General features: G+C 38.0%; 1 protein-coding gene across 1 annotated transcript in view; it reads left to right on the top strand.

Moving 5' to 3' along the window:
- Window positions 1–9,705: 9,705 nt before the first annotated feature.
- LOC147009176 (uncharacterized) overlaps window positions 9,706–19,944 on the top strand; it is a 12,353-nt gene continuing 2,114 nt past the window's right edge. The window contains exons 1-2 of the mRNA XM_085861162.1: window positions 9,706–10,729; window positions 18,560–19,944. The exon at window positions 18,560–19,944 is cut by the window's right edge and continues 2,114 nt beyond it. Of these exons, the coding sequence (XP_085717288.1) occupies window positions 9,751–10,729; window positions 18,560–18,987 (1,407 nt within the window). The 5' untranslated portion in view covers window positions 9,706–9,750 and the 3' untranslated portion in view covers window positions 18,988–19,944. The remainder of the gene's footprint in view (window positions 10,730–18,559) is intronic.

Genomic DNA, 19,944 nt, shown 5'->3' with positions numbered 1-19,944 from the left:
AACAGTTAGTCTGTTAGCTGCTACACTGCTACCTACACTGCTACCTACACTGCTACCTACACTGCTACCTAAATATGGTTACATCATCAATATATGTATGTATATATGTATGTATGTATGTATATATATACATATATATACATATATATATATATATATATATATATATATATATATATATATATATATATACATATATATACATATATATATATATATATATATATATATATATATATATATATATATATATATATATATATATATTACAACCCCTGACTTGGTGAAGCAGCAAGGCACAGGTCGTGTCACACAACCTGTGAGCAACATTGGTCGTCTGCCACAAAACACATTGTCTCTGCCTTGCTGCACACCACACAGGAGGTGGTATTGCAGTCAGGAATAATAATAATAAAAACCAAAAACAGCCCTTCTGACCTAATAATAGCAGCGACATAACATTAGCGTTATGCTGCGCTTGAGCACCACATCGCCTCAAATGCCGGATGGCTTCCATGGGCACACTCGGGTCTGTTATAAACCGAGATTTACATGATTTGGTTTATGGTCACAAATTATTATTATGGTTAAAGTGGTGTGTTGTCCGGATGAGCTCAAAAAAGGGTGGTTTTTGTCGATATATACATATACATATGCACTAGTAAGGCATCTTTGCATATGCAAGCAAATACTGGAGTGCATCATGCACGCAGACATAATAAATGTAAGCTTAATCAAGATCACGTGATGGGTCACGTGACATGCCATCGTCTTTGGTCACGTGATGCTCCCTGAGTGCAGTTGAAACTCCACCGGCCGACTTTCATTTTTGGACATTTCTTTATTTTTCTTGAGACATTAGCTTCGAGTTAAATCAGGATGGAAACTTTTAACCTGGATCACCGAGAAAGTACTAGAGTATAAACAATTATATGAGTGAGGGAGAGAATGAGTGCGTCAGTGGTTTTATATATTTGATGTGCACTTAGCATTTTTGGAGATACAATTACGTTGACCACATGTAGTTGTATCGTGTGTCCACATTGTATTGTGACTAGGCTATAATACATTCATAGCCCACAATTTCATTACTTCACTACGACTGTCAAAATCGTTCTTGCATTGCTGATGTAATTGTTTCGTTGAACTTAGAAGTTCCAAATTCGAGTAAAATTGATAGTGAAAAACGTTCCCAAAGAGTGCAGAGATCACAAACCATCCGCGTGTTGAAGCGAAGCAAAACTGGAAAGCAATAGTGAAGTAGTCGGTGTGAATTGCAGTCCAAGCGGCACGACGGAATGCTCTCTGTTTAGAGTGTGGAACATGAGCAGAGAATGAGTTAAAAACAAATCTGCTGTTTCATCTCATTGTTATTCACACAAAATAAAATTTGCCCATGCTCGAAAGTGGAAAACAAAGAGAACCAGCACATGACCGTCCGAAACAAATGATACTCCTCCTCGAATAAAGGGAAAGTTTGTTGGGGGTGCAACACTGTGTGCCGTGATTTCATTCTCCACCTGTAAAGTAGTAAATCGTTTTGAGAGTGGATCAGCCATCAATTCACTTCACGACATCCCTCGAGACCTGATGGGTAATGAAATATGACTCCAGCAAGGAGGTTCTGTGCGGTGATCAATAATTCATCACACAAAGGGAGGAACATGATCTCGTGTTCGAGTTTGCGATGTTATTTAAAAGTTTATCCTGTGGGTTTGGAAACGACTATTGTATCTGCTCGTTTTAGAGTCGGGTGGAGCAAAATGCACCCCCCCCCCTTCACTATAATCGCCTCGTTGCGGGTTCTATGTTTAGCATGTTGAACCCCCACACCATACTGAACAAACAGCCGGGGAATTTATAATGCAGTATAACATATACGATGGGTATATTTCCCCACCCGACTCTGCACGAGTGTGGTTCATATGTGAGCTGGACTTTTAATAAAAGTGCGTGTGTGTGTGTGTGTGTGTTTAATTTTGAACGGTTTGTAGTTTGGGTTGCTGAGGTCAGGTGAGCATGAATGATGAGTTCTCGCTCTGTTGGTAGATCAATCAGCCTTTACACCCAGTTCACCCCTTGAGTATGTGCAGGAGAACGTGATGGACAGCCAATCAGGGACAAGGGCATTCAATGTCCGCTTGCACATCTTCACCGGGCGTAGTGGGTTATTGTGTTCTGCAATTGCTCAAAAGTCTGGGAAGCTGTTGCATGTGAATGTACACTACTGAAAAATGATCCAACAGATTCTAACACATCGCCAGGTCCCAGAACGATTCGGTAACCTCCAACATACTCTGCGTATTGCAAGTTCGTACCTCCTTGGAATCGACATGCGATTCCTTATGATTAATACTCTGATGATGTCTGCATGTAACCTTGATAACTCAAAACCCCAAAATCACACCTCTTGTTGCATGATATCAAGCAAGAAAAACGGTGCATCGACCAGGGTTCGAGTCCTACAATTCCCTCACAGCATTTCCAATATATATATATATATATATCTGTGGGTCTGTTCTTCATGCACAGCCACATCTATAAAGCTGCAAGCTCCATACTTGAGGTACAGACACGACTCTGTGCGGAAAGGAACATGAGCTATGTTGCCGTGGCATCCGTGGCTGTTTTGAAGCCACAAATTGAAGCCAAAGTGACCAATATAGCAATTTTTCCAATTGGTCTCAAATTGAAAAGGCTAGATTTTTCAATTGCAACAAAATTAACGTTTTTAAAGACCATGAAATTATTTAAATCGAAAGATTAACTTAAAAACTTTTGCCGTCACTGGGGACCGATATTCTTGCTTGCTTTTCCCGTCAATGGGGACAGGTACTTTTGCTTGTAATTACAACAAAGTGTTCGTGGTATAACATTGGAGCCATACAAGTAGATTTAAGGCACCGCTGTGTAATATTATGAACGGCAAATTTAATTGGTATTTATGTGAATTCTCATCAAAAGTGTGCGTGCACATTCTGGTTGATATATGTATATATGAAATTTAAACTGGAATTTGGGGGTGATGAATCGACCCCAAATTCAACCAAATACTGTGCATAATTCAGATTTCAATTCTGATATAAAATTCTTCAAACATCCGATCGAGTTGACATAAATCCCAAATTGACCAGAGCTCACAGCCATTTCAGGTTATCTCTGGACAGTTAAAGCTGCAGCTCCGTGTACTTCGGCGTTGTTTCCCAACTTTCAGAATCCATGATCTGAGCCGAATGGGGTTTGAACTCCACCTGGTGAACCCAATAACCGGACATGAAACGCCCTTTAATGCATGTGATAAATGAAGATCATCTTCCCTCTTGTGATGCAGAAGTGAAAACTGTTTTCAATTCAAAATTAAACTCATGGAAATACTGAGTGAATATGAAATATATAATTCAGATTTTAATTCTGATATAAAATGTAGAAAGTTTATAAAATATACAATTGTGATAATCTTGATATTAAATAGAAATTGTGACATGAAGTATTGATATGATTCTTCTTGAAGATATATATTTTTCTGATACAAACTTATTAATTTTGATGTTAAATAGAATTTCTTATATAAAATATATAATTCTGAATTTTTTTTTTTTTTTTTTTTACTAAATCCCATATAAAATGTATATTTTATATTGAGTATAAAGTTCTGATATAAAATGTATCAATGATGACTTGAAGTTTATCAATGACATGAAATTTATCAATTTCAAGATAAAATACGAAAATAAATAAAGTTTATTAATGATATAAAATGTATTAGTTTGATATTAAAAAAATATGAGTTTGATTATAATTATTAGTGTGATATAAAATTGATAAAATATATCATTGATGTGAAGTTTATTTATGATATAAGAATTATTACTTTGATATAAAATTTATTCATCATAGAGTTTAACTTTTTGTGTAAAATTTATCAATGATATAAAATGTGTTAGTTTGATATGGTATAAAATTTATTCGTTTGATGCAAAGTTAATTAGTTTGAAAGAAAATTTATTAATGATATAAAATGTAATAATGATGGAGTTTATTAACTTTTGATGTAAAATTTATCAATGGTATAAAATGTATTAGCTTGATGTGGTATAAAATGCATTAGTTTGATACAAAATTAATCAGTTTCAAATAACATTTATTAGTTTGAAATAAAATGTATTACTTTGATATATAATTTATTCATGATATAAAACGTATTAATGATAGGGTTTATTAACTTATTTATTAACATATGTATTAACTTATTACATACTATTTATTAAATTTTGATGTAAAATTTATCAACGATATAAAATTTATTAGTTTGAAATAAAAATTTATTTATGATATAAAATGCATTAATGATAGGGTTTAACTTATTTATTAGCATATTTATTAACTTGTATAGTATTTATTAACTTTTGATGTAAAAGTTATCAATGATGTGAAATTTATTAGTTTAAAAATAAAATTTCCGAACCGTCGATTTAAAATTTATCAATGATATAAAATTTATTCGTTTGGTATAAAAAAAAATATTTTTTTTGATACATGGCTAATGAACTTTAATATAGATTCTATCACTCCATCCCTTATATAGGTAAGTGTATAAAAATGATAGAACAATGTTTACATTGAGAGCCATCGTGATTCTAAAATGATGTTTATATAAATATCAATTTAAGGATTTGAATGAAATGATGTTTATAAATATCAATTTAGTAATTTGAGTATTCATCTGATCACACTGCTGTACTGTACAAGTGTACGCTACAATAAACTAGAAGGACTACACTACCACTTAACGGCCACAATTATTCCTACCTTCTTGGGTCAGCCTGGGAATGGCACCAAGCCGTTCACAAACTGGCTGTCTCGGCCTGATGTTCGACTGAAGGTGCAGTGATTTGTAATTCGTTCAGGGTGACGACGATAACTCGCTTAATCTCCACGAAACACACCAATGGAGTATTTTGATGGCCAGTGATTACCGCTGCTGGCCTATGAGTCCACTGGCTTAACGTCCATCCATCTAAGTGAAACACCAAGGTGGTAGTTTATAGCTAGGTTGGGATTCAAAAACATGCAGAACCGTTCAGAGAAGAGTGAGTGACCTCTTGGCTGCGGCAGCAGCCGAACATGCAGTCTAATAATGCCGTTTTACCGATAATCGTATAGTGGATGGAAAAGATCATTTTGTTTACACTTTGCTCTCTGGGTTTAAAGTTCATACAAACGAGATAAAACAATATTGGAAATCCCCGAGCACGTGTTGGTGGTGCGCGTGCAGGATGTTCAAAACCAATTTCATCGCAAGCCTTCTCGCGCCGTGGTGGTTTTCTTGTGGTTTTGTAACGCGAGCGAAAAATAACTTTACAATGGGGACTTAAACGAGCAAATGCACGGACAAGTCTGTGGGTCGCGACTCTCGCTTCGTCGCGGTTTGCTCAAGGGAAAGGGCGTGACCCCCGGGTCAAAGGTCAGCGGAACGCAGCATCACGCGCACGGAGTGAACACACGAGCGGTGATTAGCGAACAGAGCGATATTGTGATATGTTCATTCACGACGTCGTAGAGTCCGTGTTGTGGCTCGGAAATCCTTCAGTCGGTTATTTATTTATTTACACCGCATTCGTTCATTTATTCATTCATTTAATCGCCCCCCTCCCCCCACATTCCTCACTCATACGCATGTTGCATGAATGAATTAAACAAAGATAACTAACGGTCGCGCATGATTTGTGTCGTTCGCTGAGACAGATTGTGTTTAAAATGACAAAAAAAGATATTTTGGCTTCACATTTAAATCTTAATGGCTCTCTTGCAGGAGGTAATAATTGTTTTAATTCGTGCAACGAGGTGCTTTGTTTGGATTTTGGTATTTGCGTAAAATTGTCTGTGCCGAGTTCCCTCTTCGTTGGAGTTTTGTGCATTACAAAGAAGGACGTCACAAAGAACAAGTGCTTGCCGTGTGCACCTCACTGTTATTGTAATAATAATTATTGTTATTCTAATTGTTGTAATCACTGTTATCATTTTAATAACTGAGCCTACATTTGTAGCCCGCGAGGACGGAGCGGGCATGGTCATCGAGTTGACCTTTTAACGTCCGACGCACGGATCACGTGACCGCTCGTTACCCGTGCACCGATTGATCGTTTTGGTTAAAAAAAAAAAAAACAAAGAAAAAAATTGTCTCGTTTACTAGTTGTTTACCGTAACGTTAACTCGCCATTAATGCATTGCCTTTACACTCGAGGGAAATGCGTTATCAAGGAGGGCACAACACAACTGCATTCAACTACAACACAAACATCACGTGTCGTCATAGTGCTTCAGTTCATTCGCAAAACACACACACACGTGTGTGTGTGTGTGTGTGTGTGTGTGTGTGTGTGTGTGTGTGTGTGTGTGTGTTTGTGTGTGTGTCGGCCCACGTTGGGTAGGCAATTTAAACTGGTAATATTTCCACAAAGTGAAACTTTCTTCTGAAACACACCATACACTTGAAAAAAATTGGGATGTACTCGAACCATATAATGGCCTTGCTGGACCATATAGTGATGCTTTTGTGATACAAAATGTAATAAAAATACAATTTCCCACAAAGCGATGTGTTTTCTGGGACACACTGTTGTACATACACCAGACAATGATATTTTGGGAGACACCAGAATCATATTTTCCTTGCTCGACCACACTGGAAAGTTTTTGTTCCGTAAAACACCAGGTGATCAAGTTTTCGTCACACACACACACACACACACACACACACACACACACACACACACACACACACACACACACACACACACACACACACACACACACACACACACACACACACACACACACACACACACACACACACACACACACACACACACAACCACCCTCATTTATGAAGGTGACAATTACAATGATTGAGGGTTTTAATTTTAAAAAACCAAATTAATGATAGAACAGTGTCGGCGTGTGTTTGAGTTGTTCCGATAATCGTTAAAAGTTTGTCCGAGTGTACACACCGCTGGTCGTATACGAGGGAATATCAAGTACGCATTATTAGTAAGGCAATATGTAAATATATTTTTTATTAATTTGTACACCTCATTTTTGTCTCGGCACATCTTAGCAGACGAGATATCTACATATCGCAGACCAGCTACTGGGTGAGTACCTCGTCCGGAGACCTTTTTGAAGGTCCATGGTACTGTACACAATTTACCGGTGTGAAGCCATTTGATGTAGATATTTGGATAAAATAGTTTTTTGGGGGGAAAAAAAAAAAATATATATTCCTTTACATTCAAGTACATTGTGAAGGTAGGTAAGCACATAACAGGTTTGTGACTCGGTTCAGTACAAGTACAGGTAAACACATAACGGGTTTGTGATTCGGTTCAGTACAAGTACAGGTAAACACATCACGGGTTTGTGATTCGGTTCAGTACAAGTACAGGTAAATACATAACGGGTTTGTGATTCGGTTCAGTGCAGGCACCGGTAACACACAGGTAAACATGTAAAGGTACGAACGCAGGTAAACACGTAACGTGTTTGTTCATGGTTCAGTATTCGTACAGGTAAACATATGATGGGTTTATACCTGGTTTGATCATTGTCTATAAAGTTCAAACTCCTTGTAACCTCATGTACAGGTTTTGGGTTTCGTGAGGGTTGGGAGTTTAAAGGGTGCGGCGAGTGGGGAGCGGGGGTTGGGAGGGGGTTGCAATAAGGACTAATGGCATTACGAGAAACCAACGTACCTGCTTAATTTTCTATCCTGTACAGCGCGAATCTGTCCAACATGTACGCACACATATGTATGTACGAATATCTCCAACATGTATGTCCAACTCGTATGTAGGAATAAGTCTAACACGTATGTACGAGTATATCCAACATGTGTGTATGAATATGTCCAACTCGTATGTACGAGTATGTCCAACACGTATGTACGAGTATATCCAACATGTGTGAATGAATATGTCCAACATATGTACGATTATATCCAACGTGTGTATGAATATGTCCAACACGTATGTACGAGTATATCCAACATGTGTGTATGAATATGTCCAACACGTATGTACGATTATATCCAACACTATGTACAAACATGTCAAACACGTATGTACGAGTATATCCAATATGTGTGTATGAGTATATCCAACACATATGTACGAGTATGTCCAACACGTATGTATGAGTATATCCAACATGTGTGTATGAATATCTCCAACACGTATGTACGAGTATGTCCAACATGTATGTACGAGCATATCTAACATGTATGTACGAGAATGTCCAACACGTATGTACGAGTATATCCAACCCGTATGTACGAGCATGTCCAACACGTATGTGCGAGCATGTCCAAGACGTATGTACGAGCATGTCCAACATGTATGTACGAGCATGTCCATCACGTATGTACGAGTATGTCCAACACGTATGTATGAGTATATCCAACATGCGTGTATGAATATGTCCAACATGTATGTACGAGCATATCTAACACGTATGTACGAGAATGTCCAACACGTATGTACGAGTATATCCAACCTGTATGTACGAGCATGTCCAACACGTATGTGCGAGCATGTCCAACACGTATGTACGAGCATGTCCAACATGTATATACGAGCATGTCGAACACATGTATGAGTATATCTTGCACGTATGTACGAGTATATCGTGCACGTATGTACGAGTATATCCAACTCGTATGTGCGAGCATGTCAATCACGTATGTACGAGTATGTCCAACACATATGTATGAGTGTCCAACATGTATGTACGAGCATGTCTAACATGTATATACAAGCATGTCCAACACGTATGTGCGAGTATGTCCAACACGTATGTGCGAGCATGTCCAACACGTATGTACGAGCATGTCCAACATGTATGTACAAGCATGTCCAACACGTATGTACGAGTATATCGTGCACGTATGTACGAGTATATCCAACTCGTATGTGCGAGTATGTCCAACACGTATGTGCGAGCATGTCCATCACGTATGTACGAGTATGTCCAACACGTATGTATGAGTATGTCCAACATGTATGTACGAGCATGTCCAACACGTATGTGCGAGTATATCCAACATGTATGTACGAGCATGTCCAACACGTATGTACAAGTATACATACATGTGCTTGTAATACAGCACGTATCCACTTTTCTTTATCAAGATATTGTTTTTTTTGTATACGTGTATTGATTGCTTGATTGATCTACAAGGAGTCATTTGAATTTATGTTGTGGGTCCTGAGAAGTCCTCGCGTACCTTGGGTAATGTAACACGTGGGGATGATAGTGGAGTAATTAAATAAGTTCGATTCAAATAACTCGAACGGACTCTCTCTCGTAACTTTGTGCCTCTCTCGTCGGATTACTATTAAGGGAACAGAGGAGGCACAGAGGATGGGATTTGAAGGGGGTGGTGGGGTGTGCTGGGTAGTGACAGTTTCATCCCTTTGTGACACGCGACCTTTGTAACGTGTCATCGGATCCCTTGGCCAATCCTTGGGGCATCGTATCGGAAGCATCACCTTCATGACGAGCATTGCGCATTCTGTCTCAGGCTGAAAGAAGGGAGTTCGTTCGTTGGAGTGAGAGGGGGGGGGCTCATGGGGGGGAGGGGTTGGAAACGAAGGGAGTGAGGGAGTTCGAGGAGGAGCTGGGGGCGGGGCCTCACGCCTCCATGCGGACTCGGGCCGAGTCGCCTCGGAGCGTCGGGCTCTCGGCCCGCGAGCCATGGAGACCGGAGGCGCGAAACGCGGCGCGCCTTTCCGCGCGGTGGACGTCGCGGTGCAACACCTCGCGTGCCAAGTGCTCGGACCCACCTTCGGCGACCTGCCTGTTTGCTACCCGCCGACCATAGCGCACTCTGCCGACTCCTCGATGCCCGCCTTTGCGACGGGCCCCGCGGGAGCGATCGCGTCGCCGGGCGGCGCCGCGCTCAAGCTCAGCCCCCCTCCGCACCTGGCGGGACATGCCGACCTGCTGGCCAGCCACGCAGCCGCCGCCGCCGCCGCGTTCGGAGCCTCCACAGGCGGTGCGGACTACGGTGGGAACCGGGCCGGGTTCGGGCCCGGCGTCGCCTCCACCAGAGACTTTCTCCTCCGGCGAGACGTGCCGGGGATGCCCGCACTCGTAGAGTCATACCAGGCGTCTGGTGATGGCGGAGGGGCGGCCGCGTTGCTTCGGGATCCGAGCGGGAGCAGCGGCGTCGGAGGAAGTCCGTGCGCAGCGCCCGGGACACACCTGTTCAACGGACAGGTGCGCGTGCCTCTGCCTCTTGAAGCGTACGCTCGGACGGCGGGACACGGGGACTACGGCCGAGCCGACCCGTTCGTGTCGTCCTCGTTACATGGACTGGGTCCCGGGGCCTTCCTGCGCTACATGCGCCAGGCGGTGAAGCAGGAGTTGGCGTGCCGTTGGCACGAGCGTGGGGCGCTCGGATCGGCCAAGGCGTGCGTGCGCACCTTCGGGAGCATGCACGAACTCGTGGCGCACGTGACGAGCGAGCACGTCGGGGGTCCCGAGCAGGCGAACCACGTGTGTCACTGGGAAGAGTGTCCGCGCGAGGGAAAGTCGTTCAAGGCCAAGTACAAGCTCGTCAACCACATTCGGGTGCACACCGGCGAGAAGCCCTTTCCCTGTCCGTTCCCTGCTTGCGGCAAGGTGTTCGCGCGCTCCGAGAACCTCAAGATCCACAAGCGAACACACACAGGTGTGTGCTTCGTCACAGTTATATTCGTTTGGGACCTCGTGAGGGTCATGGTTGCGAATGCGACTTCACATCGCCATCGTCCTGCAAATCACCGCACCCCCTCCCTCCCCCCCCCACGCAGTCACCCCCCCCCCACACTGGACCCCTTCTTTTCCAACCCTCCCCCGGTAGTGTCAGGTTCTACCGCGGTATTTTTATCCTTCCCTCGACCAGTGAGAACATAATTACTGCCAAGTTGTGGATCACACTTTACTTATTTGCCATTTTATTCCTCTTTCTCGGGACTTCAGTGTTTGCGTAAACTTTTCATTACGTCACCATCGAACTTCTCAACGTGTAACTTCCAAACGGACGACGTAGGCCCGTGGGAAGGGAAGGTCCGCCTTCACGTCACTGTGGAGGGAAACGCCTCGGATTTGGGTTCTGTAATGCCTGACACAATAATAACAATTGTGACGTCGCTGTGACGTGGATAATCACCTCGCTTGTAGGATTTCTGGAGAACTCTTAAAAGCGTGAGAATGCCCCACGTGTGACGTCACAGCAAGCAAAGCCGCCGTTGTTTGAAGCAAAGAAAGTTGGATTTTCCGTTCGTGTGTGCGTTCGTGCGAATGGTTTCGCTCTAAGAATAAATGTCCCAAAACGGCGCCCATAAAACTGCCGTTCAGACGTCATGACTCGAACACACGACACACACACACACACACACACACACACACACACACACACACACACACACACACACACACACACACACACACACACACACACACCTATATATTATTGTTTTACGAGTCTCGCGTGTTTGTTTCACTGATTAATACAAAGGTGTGTGTGTGTGTGTGTGTGTGTGTGTGTGTGTGTGTGTGTGTGTGTGTGTGTGTGTGTGTGTTTATCATCTTTGTCCATGCCCTCTCCCATCGGGACTTGCAGCAGGACGTGCAACACTTCCGCTTCTCATCGTGGGAATTATTTTGCTTTTGCTCCTACAACGCTGCGCGTCCAAACTCAAACAGCGAAAAGCCATTCTGACGTCATGCGTGCCATATTGCGACAGATACACGCCGTTGGCAGGCATTCAAACACGTCAGTCATTTAGTCCCTGATGCGGTTTCATTCTTTTTATCTCCGACGAAGCGTAAAGGCCGAAACCTCAGCACCTTGTGATCCCTTACGGCAGAGAACTCAACGATCTTATTGTTATGTTTTCAGGCACCGACATTTACTCGGAAATTAATTTACGTGACTGTCCGTCAGGGAATGCTCGACATGGAAACAGATATACACGGTTTAATACGAATGTCTTGGTGTGTGTGTGTGTGTGTGTGTGTGTGTGTGTGTGTGTGTGTGTGTGTGTGTGTGTGTGTGTGTGTGTGTGTGTGTGTGTGTGTGTGTGTGTGTGTGTGTGTGTGTGTGTGTTTCCATTCTTCTTTCGTGTATCGTCTATAACAATCTCCAATTCGCTGCATTAAGCTCATAATGTGCCCGAGTGGTTTATATAAAGGAGGAGTTATGGACTTGAAATATATTTCGATTAATATCTAAGGAGTTATTGACATGAAATATGTATAAATCAATGTGACGAGGTTATTGACATAAAATCTATATAAATTGAATTATTGACATGAAATTTATATAAATTAATAGATAACGAGTTATTCACATTAAATATATAAATCAATGTTGCAAAGAGTTATTGACATGAAATGTATATAAATTAATATGCAAAGAGTTATTGACATGAAATCTATATAAATCAATGCTGTAATGGGTTATTGACATGATATCAATATAAATTAATATGTAATGAGTTATTGATGTGAAATCTATATAAATTAATATATAATGGGTTATTCACATGATATCTATATAAATTAATATGTAATGAGTTATTCACATGATATCTATATAAATTAATATGTAATGAGTTATTGACGTGAAATCTATATAAATTAATATATAATGGGTTATTCACATGATATCTATATAAATTGATACATAATGGGTTATTGACATGATATCTATATTTATTAATATGTAATGAGTTATTCACATGATATCTACATAAATTAATATGTAATGAGTTATTGACATGATATCTATACAAATTATTGATCTTAGTTGCCAACATGAAATAGATATAAATCAATGCTACAAGGTGTTATTGAAATGAAATCTGTATAAATCAATGCCATTAGGTATTATTGAAATGAAATATATATAAATGAATATATAAGGGGTTATTGACATGAAATCTATATAAATCAATGCCATGGGTTGTTGACATGAAATATATGTATAAATTAATATATAAGTAGTTATTCATATAAAATCAATATCAATGAATATACAATGAGTTATTGACATGAAACCTATATAAATCAATGCAATAGGTTATTGACAATATATATATATATATATATATATATATATATATATATATATATATATATATATATATATATATATATATATATATATATATATATATATATATATATATATATATATATAATGTATATATATATATGTATATATTTCCATATAAGTAGTTATTGACATGAAATCTATATTAATTAATATATTTATGGAGTTATTGACCTGAAATCTATTAAAATCTATATAAATTAATATAAGTAGTTATTGATATGAAATCTATATAAATCAATGCTATCAGGGGTTCTTGACATGAAATCTATTTAAATTAATGCTATAAGGAGTTATTCACATTAAATCTATATAAATTAATATATAAGGGGTTATTGGCATGATATATGTATAATTCAATGCTTTTGGTTGTTGACATCAAATCTATGTAAATCAATGCTATAAGGAGTTATTTAAATTAAATCCATATAAATCAATGTGACAAGGAGTTACTTAAATTAAATCTATATAAATCAATGCTCTAAGCAGTTGTTGACATGAAATTTATATAAATCAATGCTATTAGTAGTTATTGAAATGAAATCTAAATAGATTAATGCTCTTAGGAGTTATTGACAAGAGATTTAATGAGATTATTGATATGAAGACTATATTTATGTGGGGATTATTGAAATGAAATCTAAATTAATTCATCTTATTGAGAACTAATGTCATGAATTCTTACTCAGGACTATATATATACATATAATTTGAGAAGTGCCTGTTTGTGGGTTTGTTTGTTTGACTTCTATGCACTCCAAAAATGCCAGACAGAATGAGTTGAAAAATGCTGGTTGTAATGTGGCTGTGCACAGGAAGGATTGGTGGGGGGGGGGGGAAGGGGGTGGGAATAGCCTTGGGAGTTCAGCGTGGGGGAGCACCCCAATTTTCTCTATGTAAGTATGTATTGCATAACACCGCTCCTGGTAGAAATGGGTATTACAAGGAATTCTAAAATATGCAGATTCTGGCGGTAATATTCCATCTGTCATTCTGGGAGAATTTGCTTATGTAATTCTTGGGGGAAAATTATCCCACCCGTATTTCTGAGGGAATTAACTCGTCCGTAGTATTATTCTTTCCATAATGCTGGGGTAATTAACTCATCTGTAAATCTGGGGGAATTATTCCATCTAATTCTGGGGGAAAATTATCCCATCCATAATTCTGGGGGAATTGGCCCATCCGTATTTCTTGAGGAATTGACACATCCATCAGACTGGGGGAATTAACCCGTCTGTAATAACAGGTACTTTGTTGGTCTGTCTAAATTATTGCTTTTGGTGGTTGACATGAAATCCATATAAATCAATACTCTAAGCAGTTATTGACATGAAGTCCATATAAATATTGTTACAAGTAGTTCATGACATAAAATCCAGATAAATCAATACTATAAGCAGTTATTGACATGAAATCTATATAAATAAATGTTATAAGTAATTATGAAACATAAAGTCCACATAAATCAATAATATAAGCAGTTATTCACATGAAGTCCACATAAGTTAATGTTATAAGTAATTATGAAACATAAGATCCATATAAATCAATACCATAAGCAGTTGTTGACATGAAATCTACATAAATAAATGTTATAAGTAGTGATGAAACATAAGATCCATATAAATCAATACCATAAGCAGTTATTGACATGAAATCTATATAAATAGATGTTATAAGTAGTTATGAAACATAAGATCCATATAAATCAATACCATAAGCAGTTATTGACATGAAAACCATATAAATAAATGTTATAAGTAGTTAATGACTTACAATCCATAAAAATCAATACCATAAGCAGTTATTGACATGAAATCTATATAAATAAGTAGTTATGAAACATAAAATCCATATAAATGAATAATATAAGCAGTTATTTGCATGAAGTCCATCTAAATTCATGTTATATGTAGTTATGAAACATAAGATCCATACAAATAAAAGCTATAAGCAGTTGTTGACATAAAGTCTGTAATAAATTAATGTCATCAGTAGTTATTGACATAAAATCCACATAAATGAATAATATAAACAGTTATCGACATGAAATCGATATAAATTAGTTATAAATAGTTAATGACTTAAAATCCATAAAAGCCAATACCATAAGCAGTTATTGACATTAAATATATATATATATATATATATATATATATATATATATATATATATATATATAGTATATTAATGTTATAAGTAATTATTGACATTGAATCTATATACTGTATATCAAAACTATAAGCAGTTATTGACATGAAGTCCATATAAGTTAATGTTCTAAGTAGTTATGAAACATAAAATCCATATAAATCAATACTATAAGCAGTTATTGACATGAAATCTATATAAATAATTCTCATAAGTATTTAATGACTTACAATCCATAAAAATCTACGATAAGCAGTTATTGACATGCAATATATATATATATATATATATATATATATATATATATATATATATATAAATATATATATATATATATATATGTATATATATATATATATATATATATATATATATATATATATTAATGTTATAAGTAGCTATTGACATTAAATCCATATAAATCAAAACGATAAGCAGTTATTGATGTGAAGTCCATATAAGTTAATGTTATAAGTAGTTCTGAAACATAAGATCCATATAAATCAATACTATAAGCAGTTATTGATATGAAGTCCATGTAATTAAATGTTATAAGGAGTTAATGACATAAAATCCATATAAATCAATACAATAAGCAGTTATTGACATGAAATCTATATAAATAAATGTCATAAGTTGTGATGAAACATAAAATCTATATAAATAAATAATATAAGCAATTGTTGACATGAAGTCTATCTAAATTAATGTTATAAGTAGTTATTAAATATAAGATCCATTTAAATTAATACTATAAGCAGTTATTGACATGAAATCTATATACATAAATATTATAAGTAGTTATGAAACATAAAATCCATTTAAATTAATACTATAAGCAGTTATTGACATGAAATCTATATACATAAATGTTGTTATAAGTAGTTATGAAACATAAAATCCATAGAAATCAATACTATAAGCAGTTATTGACATGAAATATGTATAAATTAATGTTATAAGTAGTTAATAACAGAAAATCCATATAAATCAATACCATAAGCAGTTATTGACATGAAGTTAATCTAAATTAATGTTATAAGTAGTTATGAAACATAAGATCCATATAAATTACTATAAGCAGTTATTGACATGAAATCTATATCCATAAATGTTATAAGTAGTTGAGAAACATAAAATCCATATAAATCAATACTATAAGCAGTTATTGACATGAAGTCCATCTAAATTAATGTTATATGTAGTTATGAAACATAAGATCCATATAAATCAAAACTATAAGCAGTTATTGACATGAAATCTATATATATGAATGTTATAAGTAGTTAATGACATAAAATCCATATAAATGAATAATATAAGCAGTTATTGAAATGAAGTCCATATTAATTAATGTTATAAGTAGTTATTGGCATTAAATATATTTAAATCAATACCATAGCAGTTATTGATGTAAAATGTATCTATGTGTATAAAAGGCAAATTCTGTCTGTCTGTCTCACCTTGAAACACAGAAATGCTTCTCGGAGAGAAAGAACATTAATAAGTAAAAGTTACTTCACATTTATCCAAAGCTATAGGAAAATTATATATTTTTCAATCAGACAAAAAAATTGAACCCAGGCAGTGTATTGGCAACAGATTGCTGCCTCAATCACTCCTGAACATAATAATCATTCTTTTCTGTTAAAGATATATATAACCTGCCATTTTAAAAATATTTCAACCAGCACAAAAATAAAAGACTTTCCTTTTTTATGTCATGGTATTTTTAAAACAGGCTTCTGCTGGTATAAATTAATCCCATAAAAAAGTTATTGACATGAAATGTGAATAAATTAATTTTATAAGGAGTTTTTGACATGATATTCATTCCAATTTTTGAAAGAGGTTTTGACATGATATCTATTTTACTTCTCAGGGCCATTGATACCCGTGTTTATGTTACTCCTGCTTGTGTAGGTCCAACACCAGCCCCTTCCTCCCTCCTCCTCTCCTCCATATCCATACCCGATAATAGTTTGTGAACCTGCTTCCATTTGTCATTTAGTTCGTCTGTGAGCCTATATCTTTGTATGAAAAAAGGGGTGACTGACATGAAATCTATTTAGTTTTGTACTCTCAGGATCGTTAATAACGTAGACTCTAATTTACTGTCTGAGTTATTGACATGATGGGAATGGTACCAGTTACTGTATTTTCCATCAATATTCTATGACTGAATGGTATGTGATTTGATGCATCAATGTAATTCTATTCCATAGTAATAACTTTTCAAGTTATCATGTAGTATAAATGGAGTTGTTGTCATGAAATCAATTTAATTTATACATCAATGACAATTTATTAATTATCTCCTTAGTTTATCCTCCCCAGTTTAGTGCTGTTGTTATTCTATTTCTGACTTGTTGTCATGAAATCAATTTAATTTATACATCAATGACAATTTATTAATTATCTCCTTAGTTTATCCTCCCTAGTTTAGTGCTGTTGTTATTCTATTTCTGACACATGTTAAGGGTAGTTATTGCCACGTGTTCAGAGAGATGTGGGCAAGGGAATGGGTGAAGAGAGGGGAAGGCGTTTGATGTATATAAATGTTCAGGTTGTGAGGAGTGGGTTGGGGTAGGTGTAGATGTGGGGTGTTTGAATTGGACAGTGAAAAACCATAAAATGAGAGTGGTTAATATGTAAGGGTAGGGGCAATGTGAAGGGGGAAGTGGAAAATGCTTGAGTTTTACCTCAAGCCCTAGTGTAGTGGAATGGGGAAGAAGGAAGGGAGAAATGGAAAGACTTCCTCGGCCTGTAGCGAGTGAGGGTGGGGGTGAATGGGTATCTGAACAGGCTATTACCCAGAACCACTACCGATATCAGTGGTTCCCAAACTTTTTTGTCCATGACCCAAAATTTGAAATCACATTTGCCTCACAACCCAAATGATACTGGTACCTAGTGGACCTATAATAAAAATTGTCAGAGAAAGTGCTTTTGACATGAAACCCTCCCTCAAAAACTGAGATTTTGAGGGGGGGGGGTTCAAGTTTGGGTCATGACCCTGGGTTTGGGAACCCCTGATCTATATGGTGCAATGGAGCAGTCAAGTGAGTTTCAAATGTTAACATCAACACCAATGGATGTTGCGGAGATGAGGAGATATTTCTACAGATGAATATATATTTTCTTTATAATTATATTAAGGAGAGATTCACATTTAAGGGGTAAATGAGTTATGGGGAGGGAGGGGGGAAAGACAGAAGGAAGGAGACAACCTCCCACGTGCCTCCACAGGAGAGAAACCCTTCAAGTGCGAGGTTGAAGGCTGTGACCGGCGCTTCGCCAACAGCAGCGACCGCAAGAAGCACATGCACGTGCATACGTCTGACAAGCCGTACCTGTGCCGCATGCGGGGTTGTGGCAAGTCGTACACCCATCCCAGCTCTCTGCGCAAGCACATGAAGGTCCACTGCCGCCTCCCCGGGGTCACCGACGATGCGAGCCCGGAGCGCGGCCCTGAGTCGTTGGAGCTAGTCCCTCCAGTGGCCCCGTTTGCCATGCCAGCTTTTGCTCCCAGCAAACACCCGCTGGTCGGGGTCCGTTGCGTGACTGGCAAAGGGGCGGTGACGCCACGCTCCCCTAACCTGAGCGAGTGGTATGTGTGCCACAGTGGAGGGCATGGCTCTCCTCCACGAGACTCGCCCTCACCCGAGTTTCATTGAGACAATGGAGACACGTCACAATGCAAGTTGGGAGGAAGGGTTCTGCACTACTCGAACCTCTCTTCTTTGTCAATCCCGCGACTCGCTTTCACTTTGTACTGCCTTAGGCCTTTGAGTACCTTTCCCATTAGTATTCTAACACAATGCACCCGTCCATCACGTATCCTCATTCATTCACTTTAAACGCCATTCTTCCAGCCATGTTTAATTTCCATTTGATCATGTCCAATCAAACAGCACATTTGAACCCTCTTCTTCTTCATCATCATCTTCTTCTGTGCCAATGAACATCCTTGCATTCCGGGCACGATTACCTTTGTTTTCGATGCAACATCCTTTTAATCGTTCCCGTTATTCATTCCCCGATACCATCATTGTTTTGCTCGCAATCATAAGCCAGCTCCATATACATTATGCGAACTAATAATTGAACTATTCTAATAATTTTTGGGCAACTTGAGAAAGCTGTTCCACAAACCCGAGTAACCATAAATAAACAAACGAGAATATATTACATAACAATGGGTATAGCACAAAGCGTTTATAGTAACGTGACAAATTCTATTTTCTACCTTCACAATCTGGTCAAGACCCACAGGTATTACCCTTCCAGTCTTCCCTGAAAGCCGTCGTTGAGTTTGCCTTTTTTTCGGTTTACGTGACCTTTGAACACCATAATTCCATGACGTGGGTCTTTAGAGAGCTCTACAGTAACTTGCTTTGTCCATTTGGTGAAGATGGAGTTGATTTGGTCCTTAAGGACTGAAAAGATGGTCATTTGGCAGGTGACGAATCACCCAAATTCAGTTTTCTGTGAAAAGGAATGTTTTGAGTTCGACTGCGCTGTAGTTTTCAAAAAGGTAAATGTAGCTCTGATGGTGGTGCAAGGTTGCTCTCAACAGTAATGAACATTGAGATGCAAGTGCGCAAGTTAATGACAGGGTTGTGGTTTGGTGA

Source organism: Eptatretus burgeri, chromosome 17 (genome assembly GCF_056783735.1).
Source record: "Eptatretus burgeri isolate ZD-2024b chromosome 17, Ebu_testis_v1, whole genome shotgun sequence".
NCBI lineage: Eukaryota > Metazoa > Chordata > Myxini > Myxiniformes > Myxinidae > Eptatretus > Eptatretus burgeri.
The sequence above is the reverse complement of the archived record's forward strand: the minus strand, read 5'-3'. Positions and strand labels throughout refer to the sequence as shown.